The sequence below is a fragment of the Euwallacea similis genome, chromosome 1 (genome assembly GCF_039881205.1).
Source record: "Euwallacea similis isolate ESF13 chromosome 1, ESF131.1, whole genome shotgun sequence".
NCBI classification, from domain to species: Eukaryota; Metazoa; Arthropoda; class Insecta; order Coleoptera; family Curculionidae; genus Euwallacea; species Euwallacea similis.
This window is the reverse complement of record NC_089609.1, coordinates 3,315,785-3,329,748: the sequence shown is the minus strand read 5'-3', so window position 1 is coordinate 3,329,748 and position 13,964 is coordinate 3,315,785. Positions and strand designations below refer to the sequence as shown.

Sequence of the window (13,964 nt, the reverse complement as noted above, 5' to 3'; positions counted from 1 at the left end):
CATCCACAATGAAAATCGATCTCGTTTTTATTGCTTTCTGATAATATTTAACACTACTTTATTCTTCGTTTATTATAAAATGTATAATCTTATTAAGTATAGATAACATCACAAAAGGGTAACAAGTCGCTTTAAATATAAAAAGTACCTATGTCATAATATACATATGTTGTTTGGAAATATATTTTTATTACATACTGAATTAGGCAAGTATATCTATGTAAGGAAATAAAGATATACATTTTTACGTCAATCCATAAACGTCGCCTCCTTTTCTGTAATCAGCATTTGCCGAAATGTAATCTTTTTCTTTCTTCAAGGCACAGACAACCGAAGATAGATCCCTATGGACTGCGTGGCCGAGTGCTTTCAAACCATCAACAATTTGCTGAGAAAAGAAGAAAAAAATGACTTATCTATCGTATCCGTATATGATCAAACATTTAGTGATATTCCTTTTCAGACAACTCATTCCATCTTCGAAACACACATAGGAGTATTTAACGAAAGCTTCAGGTTCAGGCAAAGAAGAAAACTTCAAACCAATACTTATTGAGTCAACTAGCAGATACACTCGCATAGGGGAACTTCATGAGATGATCGGGATTAAATGTACCTGTGAGTATATTGATGAATAGCATATACATTTTGTTTTGGTTCCATTTTGAGAAAGATTTAATTCACTTGCGAATTGATCCAGAAAACATCGTTCAATTTTCTTGGAATGATAGAGGTCCCCTTAGGACAGCTTAATCACTTACACACTTACCAAATTACCTTTAAACAAAATATATTAACTGCCTACCTGTAACATTCCGTATTCATACATGATTTGCATTGGATAAAGCTGATGATGTATTCGTGGTGAATCGACGGCTTCCTTGATGTTGTCTCCAAACCATATAGATCGTATTATCGTCTGAAATATATTAATTTAAATCTTAATAAATACATAAAGTGTCATCACCTACCCATGCCACCGAAGTTGTAATAACCGTTCCCCCAGATGCTCCTACTACCATTTTCACGTCGTTGTTCTTATCTACAAGAATCGTCGGACTCATTGAAGATAAAGGTCTTTTTTCCGGTAGCATTTCGTTGTTAGGTGAGCCAGGAAGGCCAAAATAGTTTTTAAAGTATGGAAACGAGAAGTCATCCATAACACTGTTGTAAATAATTCCTGTTTGAGTTGAGGTCATCCCACTACCGAAACTAAAACAATGCGTGTAGTTAATTGAGACTGAATCGTTCCTAGAAACTCACATACTGAAATAAAATTAATTTTGTATAGGGTTTGTTTTTAAAATAGATGCGAACTATAGGTAATTCTATTAATAAATGACTGGAGAACGAATCTCGCAAATAAAGGGATTTTTATGGTTGATATAAGTTTTATACTTACAAAAGATTAATGGAACTTGTAGCAGAAACAGCGTCTCCATTCTGATCTATGATAGAAATATGTGCAGTGCCATGATCTGGTTTCGTGTAAAATACTGCTCCATAATGTTTCGGATCCGTAAAAGTTTTATTGTCTGTAATCATATTTCTTATATCTCTAGCATACTCCTGCGAAGTGAGGTTTCCTAAAAGCTAAAGAAACCACAAAATCTTAGCTAGCTAGCAACGTATGTACAAAAACAACAAAAATCCCTTCCGGTGTATCAAATAAACCATTTTTAACAATTTTTAATACTAAAGCGCGATTTCAGTTTAAAGGGATGTTAATATTTATTTTGTCAGGATTTTAATGTCAATTCTCATTAATAAGTCATTACTTATTGTCATTAGTAGTTATATACCTCTGTAATATTAACAAAATTCGTATCTCCCAATTCTGTCCTTTTTGCATATGCGTATTTAAACGCCTCAACAATTCTGTGATAGGTCAGAACTGTTGAATTTATATCCTCTATACTGTTCCTATCAAATTTGTAACCATCTAAGATTCCCATAATCAAGCTTAAGATGGCACCAGACCCTGGCGGAGGAGAAGTGAAAAGTTTATCTCCATTTTCGAATTGTGTTGTTATTGGATTCATCCACTCAGCCCTAGGAACGATCAATTATTTTAACTTGGTTTATAAACAAAATAAACATTCGATAAGAGGACAATAGTGAAATATCTTGTTTTGATTAGGTTATTCTTCCCTATAATATCACACAAACAAGGTGTTGATATAAACAAACAAAGATGATTAGGAAATCTATTTCTGGTCAATAGATACGATAAAATTTGCACCTATGAAGATCGCATACTGTATACTTACTCATATTTCTCTAAATCTTCTGCTGTTATGAGCCCACCAATGTTTTCCATATCTTGTAAAAACATTTTGGCCAATGTACCATTGTACAGATCATCTCCTCCATTAGTTGATATTAGAGTCAATGTCTGACATAATTTTGTGGGCACGATTTTTGAACCTGTTTTTCTAAAATCATTATTCTTGTCCTTAAACCATTTCCTAAAATTAAAAATACATTTTTTTTAAATTTAACCCAAACTCCCAGTTTTATTTTTTGTAGTTCCATAAGCATATAAACTAGTCTTTCAGACTCATGCCATATTGTCGGACCGCTTTTTTTAACTCTAGCTCTATTTCTTAAGATATTGATACATATTTTTTTTGGTTTGTGATGTTTTATGAAGCGTTTCTTTAATAAAATTCGAATATGCTGAGCCTCAATCGACTTGGAAAGATAGGTATCGGCAAGTTAATCTAATAACATAAACATTATGACATACCTAAAATTAAGATCACTATGATTCAGTTTATTTTTAAATAAAGAATTATACTGATGTTTGGTCATAATGTAGCCCTTATTGCAAATGTCAATCGCAGGCTGAACTAGATCTTTCCAATCGAGAGTTCCGAACTTTTTGTAAAGTGTCCAATATCCTTTTAATTCCCCGGGAACAGCTATTGCCAGGGGACCTGAAAAATAGAAAAAATACGTAGGTAATTTAAAAAAATAATTTTTAGTACAGCTCGATAAGAATATGGTAATTTTACATTAGTTTGTAAACGTATGATGATAAGACTTGATGACCTCTAAAGTGCAAGAAATGCTATATCGATAACATTATATGTTTCTTAAAATATCTCTACTCGTAATAAACACGAAAAATTCCAAGCCCTTGTGAATGTGCCCCCTTGCGGAATAAGCTTATTATTTATAACGGCCGCCAGGGTATTTAGTAGGCTTCTGAACGAATAAGCCTATTATGCTCCCCTATAAAATAAGTCTATCATGTAATTTTAGTAGGCCTTACATTTCGGCGATGATAGCCTTCATGGTATTCTCGTCCAAGATTTTTTTCTAGCTATTTAACTACCTAACTAAGCCATCTATTAAGGGTGCTAAAACGTGTTTTAATTTTTTTCCATGTGGCCTTGTTACAGTATAATGTTTAGCAAAATGCCGGACATACATAAACAACAATTAGATACGTGTCCTAAGAAAGAAAGTAAAAAAGTCATACTTATCTACCTAATTTGAAAAGATTATTGATAATTAGTCTTTATACAATTTTAGTGCAAACAATTCTAAATATTTCGACTGATAAGTTAGTTTATATATATACCTGGTTAGATGACCTCAATATACGTTTTCAAAACATTCACACAAAGCAACAATATTCGACACGTATTCAGTAGCGTAAACAGTTTTTTTTTTTTAAATGATACAATAATATTCTCAAATCCAAGAACATAAATAAATGCTTTTGAAAAATTTATCGTAGGCAAAATCACATTTGTTTTATTTTAGCATTTTCTTAAAAAATACTTTAAAAACAAGTTGAAATGTCGGTACACTCTGCTTCCAGGTTGACCATATGGAACAACTTGAGAATGAAAATCGGACTACATGGTCAGATTTTATAATTTGATATATCGAGATACAAATTTATTTAAATAGAATCAAAAGCCATAAATGTAATTATTTAAATAAAAACAAACTGTCTAAAAATCTTTGAAAATCCCTTCTTTTAATTTCTTCCTTTGTTCTTTAATAATTTCCAATTAATACTTATCAAATTGTTAAGATATTATTTAAAAAAATAATAATTACTAATTTTCGATGTACTCGTAAATTTACGTTCCATTTTTAATTAAAGTTAAAATGATTTCAAAATGAACTTCTCAAGCTTAATTTTAGTAAATTTTTCTCTTCCTACACATACGTCTTCTCTACAACGTTAATAATAAATAAATTGCCATTTAATCGGTAAACTCGATTCCTGATAGATGGAAAACATTACCTAATATTTGCAAAGATGTTGTGGATACGTATTAAATCAACTTAATTTTTATGGTAAAATTATTATCTTATAACTGCGCAGTGTTTTTCCAAAGCAGATAAGTGTAATGTCTATATCATCAATTGAAAAATTGTATTGACAAATTAGTTCAGCTTAGAAAAAAATACTTAAAAAAATTATTATTAGACAAAATCGTGAGTAGATAGGTATTAAAATATATTAGGTATAATCTAGAAAGAATGAAATCGTAAATTCTTATTTTGTATATTCGAAATAAAAAATTTAATAGGCTACATGGGTACGATGCATTCTTTTCATTTCATACTAAGGGGCAACATTTAAGCAAATTTTGCCATAGAGGAAGCTGCTCATGAAAGAGAGTTTTGCGATAAGCTTCAAAAACATATAGCGGTTTTTCCGCTATATGTTTTTGAAAAAAAAATTAAATTTCTTTCTCCTTCGAAACCTTTAAAAATTTTTGTTTTAAAGAGGCAAAAAGAGATAATTATATGAACACAACAGCATCTATTCTTTTGACTTACCACAGAAATCGGAATTGTAATGATCTAGATGTGTTAGTTTTCATAAGAACCAAAAGAAAGCGATTCTCATTTTCCTTTTTAATATTACGGAAAAACCGCTTTGTTCCTGCTAGGTACAACTACTTACCATTTCTAGAAATTAGTTCGTCTTTTTTGTACAGTTCATTTTTAGCAGCCAAAGGAGCCTTTTCTCTTGCATTTAGAAAATAAGCTTTCCCTTCATCCTTCTTATAAATTGTCATTAGAAAGCCTCCTCCTAGTCCCATGCTTTGCATTGTAACCACTCCATTGCAGAACATGGTAGCTATGACAGCATCAACGGCGCTTCCATTTTTCTCAAGTATTTCTCTGAAACGTTATTTCATTTAATGGATGATAGTTTTTTAAACGGATTTTCTGGAGTTCGTTAGGTTAGTGTTTGTGGCACCGGAGGTAAATTCTAAGCTACAGCCTATGGATTAGGGTGTTATCCACAGTTTAAAAAGCAATGACGACTTTTTGGTTCGAAAACAGTAAATTTCCGTGATAAAAGTAAAGTTCTTTTCAACTGTGCTGAAAAACAATATGGCGGCAGTAGGAAAATCAAATGTTGATGATGGCATCTTCGAACCGAAACGTCGTAACTAGTAATTGAATACACACGTGGACAGCTTGCAAAAAGTTTCTTTAACAATGTTTTTCCAGATTTGGATATACCATTTCACAATATAAAATTTTCTTGGACTCATATGTTACAGGGTCGTTTTTGCATTATTGATTAAAATTTAAAAAAAGATTAGAGCTAATTTTGACAAATGTGTAATTATTTTGTATGCTGTCAAAGGTAAGAGCAATTACTTTGTATCGCAAAGACTGCCGAAGCCATGGTCTCCTAAGAAAACACTAATTTTTGTTTTGCAATGAAACTCAAATATTTCTGTACAGTGTAATACACCATTAGGAAGGCAAAAAAAGTTCTTTTCATCTGGATTAGAAAACAATATGGCGGCTATAAAAAAACAAAAACTTGATGATATCTCAAAACCCAAAAGGTCGTAACAATGTTTTTACTTATTTGAAAAATAGGTGACATATCACTTTAAGCCATTAGAGATTTAAGTTTTTTTTTTTTTTTAATAACTTATTGATGTTCTAATACATGATTCTTTACAAAAAAATGCGGATTTTAAACTTTTATGGCAAAAAAAAAATTTCTTTTGCTATTTTGTGCTATTTTTCGAGTATAGCATTTATTTCCACTAGGTAGTGGTCTTCAGGACCGCGGAGTGAATTGGGGTGTTAGTGCAGGTTAGTTCAGGTCAACTCCTTTTTGTTTTGTTTTATCCCACCCAGCACCCCAATTCACTCCACGATCCCGAAGGACACTTTATCTATTGAAAGTAAAGGCTAAACTCGAAAAATAGCACTAAATAGCGAAAGAAAAAAAATTTTTTTTGCAATAAGTCTAAAATCCGCATTTTTTTTGTAAAAAATCACGTATTGCAACATCAAATAAATCATTAAAAAAAACAAACCTTAAATCTCTAGTGGCTTAAAGCGATATGGACCCGAAAAATATTTTAAATTGGAGAATTTCCAGTATTTTTTCAAAATTTGACCAATTTTCCGAAAATAACTCAATAATAAAAAATTTTAAAACCGTTTTCAAAACGACTGGCAGCTGCCCATGAAATTTTGTATTCTCTTCACGGTTATTCAACAATAACCGTGAAGCGACATTTATCTTTGCTTATGATGGGTGGGAGTATATTGTTCATCGACACCTTGGCGCATTCTTACGTAATAAACAAAAAATACACAAAAAAAATATATATACGTTTAATCACATTTATTTAACACATGTGTTAGACCATCACAGTGTATAAAAAGAAAATGTATTATACGACTCGGTAATAGTTCATTCGCTATTACAGTAATAACTCAAAAGGTATTTATAGGTATTTAGCACAGAAATTCATGCGGGCAAATACCACCTCTACTTTTGTTTCACTTCTAACGTCGAAGTGTGCGTCTTGGCCGTGGAAATCGATGTTCGGTTGTTCGGTGGCCTTGTTGATCGAGGTGAACTTGAATTCGCCACTATCTAGTGCATGAAAACTGCGCAATGTCCGATCCGATAAATAAAAATCACAGTCCAGATGAATAACAGCCAAGAAAATTCGTCTTTGTTAAGAAGAAACTGTGCAAAAATCGCAGCACTCACTGCACTTCAGGCTTTGACCTTTTTGTTAGCCTCAGTGTTCATCAATTTCTGCACGATCTTCCTAGAATGTCCACTGGGATCGAAATGGTTGGTGTGAGATTCGGCCTCTTTCTTTGTTCGTTGCTTTCCACTGTGGCCTCCATAAATGTGCTTGTCGTAGGCAAAATTATAATGTTCGTACTCATCGAAATGGCTTTCGGCTTCGGGTGACATCTTAATTTGCTTCTGGTGCATTGCACTGGGAGTTGAATTACTTATTTATTTTTAATTCGACTTGAGAATTTGCGCTGTAGTGTTCGACGCACGATATGCCAGTTCAAATTTGTATAGGAAACGAAATCAACGGAACGTTTTGTATTGACGTGACGGTTCTTATGAGAATGTGAGAAAGCGCAGGTTGTCGCTGTTTTTATACTCGAACGAGGTTGCTCGGAAATTATCGAAAACATTGTTGCCGGATCAAAGTACTCCAACATAACATCAAATACTTCATGTTATGCTGGATAAGCAGATTTATTTATCCCCACGCGTTTTCATAATATTAATTTATTAATATTTTTGTAATATCTAATCACTCATGCGCGGATATCTGCCCTCCTTTTTTATGGCGAATAAAAATATAACAAAAATATTTTTATTTTGTTCTTCATTCTATTTATTTAAGTTATTTTGAATATACAGTCTGTCCCAGATAAGGATGCACAACATGAGCATCTCGGAAAGGGTAATAGATATAGAATCGCTTAAATTAGGAAAAACTTGCGCAATTTAAAAACATAATTTAATTCATTTTTTCCTTATTTTATGCTGATTTCAGGAATATGCATAAGTAAACATAGTTATGCACATACCAAATAAATTTAATTAAGATTTTACAACTTTAAAATATTTTTCGCGTTTCTATAGTATTTATTTATTTATTGTGTACCATTGCCATAGATCAAAATTATAGCTGACTTATCAAAAAATGTTTTAATGGTAATAACTCATAGAAAAATATTAAATGTAATACGTGGCTGAAAAGGTAATTTTATGACGATTTTAAAAATATAAATATTCGATATTGTTTCTATATGAAACTCAAAAATATAACAGTTTATCTCCAAAAGTAAGAACTTGACAAGGAAAGTGGTAACACTGCTAAGAAGTTATTGAAAAAGTGTCTTAATAACGTAAAACATTCATTCCTCTAACTGTAACCATATAAGAGTTATTTGCAAAAAACGAAAACCGTCAAATTTGCTTTTTTCCAGACATCTTCGTAACTATTCGAAATTTTACCGGTGTAATAACACATCATTAATTTGCTTTAAATTCCGCAACTTTTTCCTAATTTAAGCGATTTTATATCGTTTACCGGTTCTGAGATCTTCATGCTGTTCATCCTTATATGTACATACGTGAATTAGAACGCATAGAGATTCCTGTCATTTTTTGTTCTCTATTTGTTTATTTTCAGCTCTTAAACTTACACTTTGTAATGCTAATTTGATGCATATTTCAAATGCTCATGTGGCAAATATTGTCACTTTTATCTGTTACGATCGTTAACTTTATTAAGTGGATTTTTACCTCCGTTGTTTCAAGCACCATATTTGAAATGTCTGATTAGCGATTGAGTAAATTGAATGAAATTGTATCTCAATTTCGTCTCCTTGTTGGTTATTTCTACTTTTGTACCACCACATAACTTAGCCGGCAACAACATATCTTTCAACCCGATTAGAAACATATCTACATAGTATGAAGATTTCTCTAGTCTTTTCCATAAGTGTCATGAGGGAAACCAATAGAAATTGTGTCAGTTATACTTTGGGGTTAAGCTGCTGCTATTCAATTCTAATGAGACTTTTTATGTTTAGTGAATGTTTCCATCAATAATTGTTAATTACTTAATATTTAACACGAAATTTTGAACTGAATTATGATAATATCAAATGAATTTGCGGAGCCCGTGCAAAAATCTGACTCCGAGACAACTGCGAAGCATCAAGAGGTTGTAAAAAAGAGGTTAAATAAAATTGAACATTTTTGTTCAGTAAATGGCAACAAGGCGACAGTCACTCCCTGAAACAAGGTGTCAGATATGGTTAACTGACCCATAAAGTTCCCCATTGTTTAAGAACTTCTATATCTTTAGTATGCAGTGTGTGTGATGCTGATCTTTTTTAAAATGCTAATAATTTTACTAGTCCAGAAAAACATTATATGAAATTTTAATTACGTACAGGGGGGCACCATTTGCATGGAATTATAGAGACTAGGTAAAATGGTAATGGACAGATGAAATCCTACTGCGCATTCTCGAATCCGATTTCGAAGTGACACTTTATGGTATGATTGGTCCACTGCTAACTTTCGATATACAGGGCATTTTCGAAAAAAATTCCATTTGGGCATAGCAACATATCTTGGCTATTACGAAAGATAGAGCAAAAGTTGAAATAGAAATATTTCAGACATTTTAGGTTACAATTCAATAGTGTACTCATATATATATTTTTAAATATCGGGTTTTCAGTTCTTATAGAAACCTAAATATTTTTAATGCAACACCCTGTGTATTATTCATTAAAAATATATTTTTTGCAGAAACTATTAGAGATAAATATATAAAATTTTCATAATAGAATCAGCTAAAAGAAGCCTATTCAATGAATCAGCAATATAGAAGATGTCTTCCTTTGAAAAATAGAACTTTATATCGAAACTTAAAAACCCCTAACGATTCAAACATTTTGAGTGTTCCTGAATTCAAACCTGTAACCTAAAATTACTAAAATATTTCCATTGAAACTTTTGCTCTACCTTCTATAGGAACCGAGATTTTTCAGGCACCTCATACATCAAAAACGAATAAACTTTGTTACAAAACTATCACACCATAAAATTTTACTTGGAAATCGGGCTTGAGAATGTGCATGCAGTCAAATTCCATATGTCTATTGGTGTTTTGTCTAAACCAGGGGCTCCAAACTTTTCAGAAACAGGGCCATATGTGAATATTATAAAACTGGCAGGCCGAATATAGTGTATACGAAAATAATATTAATAAAAGAACTTGTTGATTTTTTATTATTTATGAAGATATACAGGATTGACTACGCAATACGTTTATTAGACAATTTTTGACTTCCCACTATCGTAGCCCAGTGAAATTTAGTTTCAGGCCAAAACCGACCATTTTGAATCCAAGTAAAATATTTTCAAAATGACGGCACTCCCGGATATACCGAAAGTAACTACCAACTTCTTTATTTTAAATCGAACCCTGTAATTTTTAATCATTTTCAAATTTCTCATTAAATTTTGAGGCCAGTTGATGTAAAGTGAATTATGTCTAAAATTTTCCGTTTATATAGGAAAATTCGGAAATTTTGGTCGATGCAAGATGACACTAAAATCGGTATTGTGAGGTAACCGCTGCGAATTTTGGAATCGGTGTCCTAGGGCAAAAAAAGAATCTAATAAGCCACGTTTTGACGTATATTCATTTATTTTTGTCACATTGACTATTTCAATGCATTGATGCTGATAGCCTTGATAGCAACTTAGTAAACCCCTGATTTTTATGTGGCATAAATATATACGATGAATATTTGTGAATTATTTTGTTTGGACAAGTGTCAAGGGCCGGGTTTGGCCCGCGGGTCATAGTTTGGTGGTCCCTAGCCTAGACCCCATAAATCAATCAAAAGGCGCCACCCAGTAGTACCGTTGGTACCCACTCACTTTCCAACTTGTGCACACACAACTGAATCGGCACATACGGCAGCTCGTTTGAAAACTCGTAAAACCGAGTTCGAAGGAGGAAGAGGCTTGGTAGGATTTGCAGGAGTAAGATGCACATCATCTTCTGATCCCTTAGATCTTCCAAAGGCACCCGCATAATAGATCCCGATGATCAATGCTATTATGATCAGCAGAGCGACACTCCCTAGAACGTGGCGTTTCTTGATCTGGGCACTATAAAATGAAATTGGTCATGTTAGTGTAAAATTTGCGTCGATACAAAACTTTAGTAATAACCGAGGAAAGGAATATTAATATCAGGAATATAAATTGATGCTGTTAAGAAATAAAGTTCTCCAGATGTCGGTTGAAGTTCTTTTATTAATTATTCCGATATTAAGCGTGATATTCAGTACTCTATTGCAACACTGTGGATTTGTTTAAATTCGTGAGTTTTTTTACATAGACTTTAAGAAAAACTTACGTATTGTAATCAGTCACATCTAGGCCATCGTTAAACTCGATGACCTGGCATCCTTTGCAAGAACAGTGATCCGTGACATTACCCAAGTTGCAGCTAATGGACTGGTTAAGCTTTGATACACCTCTTCTTCTCAAAATATAGGAATTTCGCACAATTTGAGGATACAAGAGTAGTTTAAAATCCACCATATCTTACACATTTTAGTGAGGTAGATATCACATATTTACAGTACCATAAGAAAGGAAAATTTTGATTATTTTTGTCATGACATTGTTCCTAAAGGTTAGAAAATGAGGGCAGATGTGACACAGACCCAAAACGATCGATAGTCGAGATACGAGGGGAGTGATGAATAAGGGCTTGAGTTTTGTACGGGGTAGTTTTCAAAAATTGTATAAACGTGTATTCCAATATTCTCATGTTGGATTAGCGATACTGATTGTTTAAAAATAGTAAAGGTAGTTCCAATTCATAGGGGTGGCGGTAGGAATGATAGAAAACCGCAATATATGAAGTTTAAAGCATATGGAAGCAGGTAACGGGTGATCGTTTAAAAACCCCTCACAGGAGGCGGTAGACCGTAAATGTAGGGCCTTCATTGAGCCATTTACCCAAAAATATCTGATTAACGGATGAATCGCTCCCAGACATGCCTCTGCTCTTTCAAAACCTATTTGAGACCTGGTCTAAACCATAGTTTTGGTGCCCACGTATAGGACATATTGATAATCTCTGCCTTACCCCTATACCCGATTCTGGTTCGCATTTGAAATGAATAGAACAAAGAATGACACTTTTTTATATTCCAATGTTTAGCCATTTTACTATGCAACACTTACCATTTTTTTTCTCTAACTTCCCCATCTGCAAAGCTTAGCGAAGTGATGGTCATCTTGATTATGATGTTTCATGTATTATGGGTTGGCACTGCTTCAGTGTACCTTGAAATTATGATTACAACTTAATATTCTTTTAATATTCTTCAGAAACAAATTGTAAAACGGACTTGATTTTTTTGATCATGTTGATAGGCAGAAATTTGGGATGTCCAATACGTATATCCTGCCCGCCCTGTGTATCGGAAAATATAGGGAGGTTTTCTGGTGTTAATACATTTTTTACACACCTATGCCACAAGATAGGTGGTGTATTTGAAAAAAAAAATGAAAATTATTAAGAACTTTAATTTTTACATCTCAGACTAATTTTTTAAAAAGTATTATAGGTATATAAAAGGGCCTTCAAAGCATGCGCGACTTATTGCAAGACACGACGCACCGAGTAGTGTTTTATAAGACGCAACAGCGTTAACAGCTCTTACACATGAGTATTATACAACATCTGTTATTACAAATTCATAAATATTACAACTAATTGATGCTTTTAGACATAAAGAAGTTGTTTAGACGTGCCGGAGTTGAAATTCCTAATATTATTTTCCTAGTAGCCGTACTTGCATCATAAAGACCGTTTTATGCACGCTGCAGAGTATTATATTATGATGAATGTGCAATTGTTTATGCGTGCAGAGGGCTGAAAAACGCAGATTATACAAAAATTCTGTACACAACTGACCTATTCAGTTCGGCCTTACTTAATTAAGTTCAACGAATCGAATGTCTTGCAGTTGGAAACCTTTTATGTCTGTAATTTTAATTATTCGAGTAGTACTGGCCGTGTCCTTACGTAACATACAAGACATTCAAATTCAGACCGGCGCAGTGCTTTCGGTCAGCAGAAAATACTTATAGATGCTCACATTTTGCTGGCGAGATCGAACCCAAGATCGCTCTTCACAAAATGGCGAATCCTAATTAGATGCGAAATTAAACATGAAACGAGAATGCTATCGGAAAGGATGACTTGAAACAGCTAATAATGATTCCACTTACCTTCAAATAGAAATCTGCGAATTTACAGGTACCCAATCGTGCCGTGTTCAAGTACCACGCGTTGTTAACTGAGAAAAGAGGTTCCTAAATGCCCGAGGCCGGCGGCCGTATTTATGGTAAATTGGGCTTTTATTTGTCACGAGTTATCGAAATTCTATGCGGTTAGTGAGCAGCCAGAATAGAGCTAATCTTTCTAGCGAGTGTTGCCTTATTATACAATATGTTAGGTATTGTATCTCCTATGTAACACGTACGTATGAACGATACGAATCAAACAGTTTATGGGGTTTCCCGTCTTTTGCTTACTTCGCTTACTTCGCTTACATACAGAGTGGTCCAATAATGTGTGATTTGTGGAGGATAGAGCAAAAACGGCTATAATTATGGCTAGAAAAAATGCAAAGGTTTATGATAATAACTTATCGCGTGCTTTAATCACAAAATATTTTCTATTATATGGTGCTCTAAAACTATGGAATCGCATTCAACTTCATGTACTTCTTCTGTTCAGTGGGCATGCTATACCTAGACCTGGTGTTACCCTGACAATTTATTCATGAATTAGTTGGCAAATTAATACAAGCATTAATTCTCGGAAATATTGTGAGTGGAAAAGGGATTTTACATGCGTGAATTAATTAATGAAGTGACTTAGCGAATAAATTCATGAATTAATGATCAGTACAATACAGCCTCTAGTCAAACAGTTTTTGAGATATTTGCATTACAAAGGTAGCCATTTCTTGCCCTTTCTGCGGCTGTAACTTCTGAACCGCTTAAGTTAAGGCGAAATTACTGTCACATTTCTGTCTTAACTATTCTTGGCATTTCATTGGTGAAAAAA

The 13,964-nt window shown here is 33.3% G+C and overlaps 2 protein-coding genes across 3 annotated transcripts; both read right to left on the bottom strand.

Moving 5' to 3' along the window:
- Positions 1-4: 4 nt before the first annotated feature.
- On the bottom strand, positions 5-13,342 carry LOC136414137 (scoloptoxin SSD14-like). Of its 2 annotated transcripts, XM_066397997.1 has the most exons (11): positions 13,121-13,342; positions 12,068-12,169; positions 10,745-10,978; positions 4,937-5,157; positions 2,750-2,939; positions 2,271-2,468; positions 1,803-2,052; positions 1,403-1,593; positions 972-1,212; positions 806-919; positions 5-388 (listed from the first exon to the last, which is right to left on the bottom strand). In XM_066397997.1, exons 2-11 carry the CDS (start codon positions 12,118-12,120, stop codon positions 245-247), a joined length of 1,836 nt encoding a protein of 611 aa, XP_066254094.1. In that variant the 5' UTR covers positions 12,121-12,169; positions 13,121-13,342; the 3' UTR covers positions 5-244. The 2 variants fall into 2 exon arrangements, with proteins under 2 accessions (XP_066254094.1, XP_066254086.1); XM_066397989.1 differs by lacking the exons at positions 12,068-12,169; positions 13,121-13,342 and adding an exon at positions 11,229-11,534.
- Positions 6,619-7,407, bottom strand: LOC136414160 (nuclear protein 1). Its single transcript, XM_066398021.1, has one exon. It carries the CDS (start codon positions 7,244-7,246, stop codon positions 7,019-7,021), a length of 228 nt encoding a protein of 75 aa, XP_066254118.1. The 5' UTR covers positions 7,247-7,407; the 3' UTR covers positions 6,619-7,018.
- Positions 13,343-13,964: the final 622 nt, after the last annotated feature.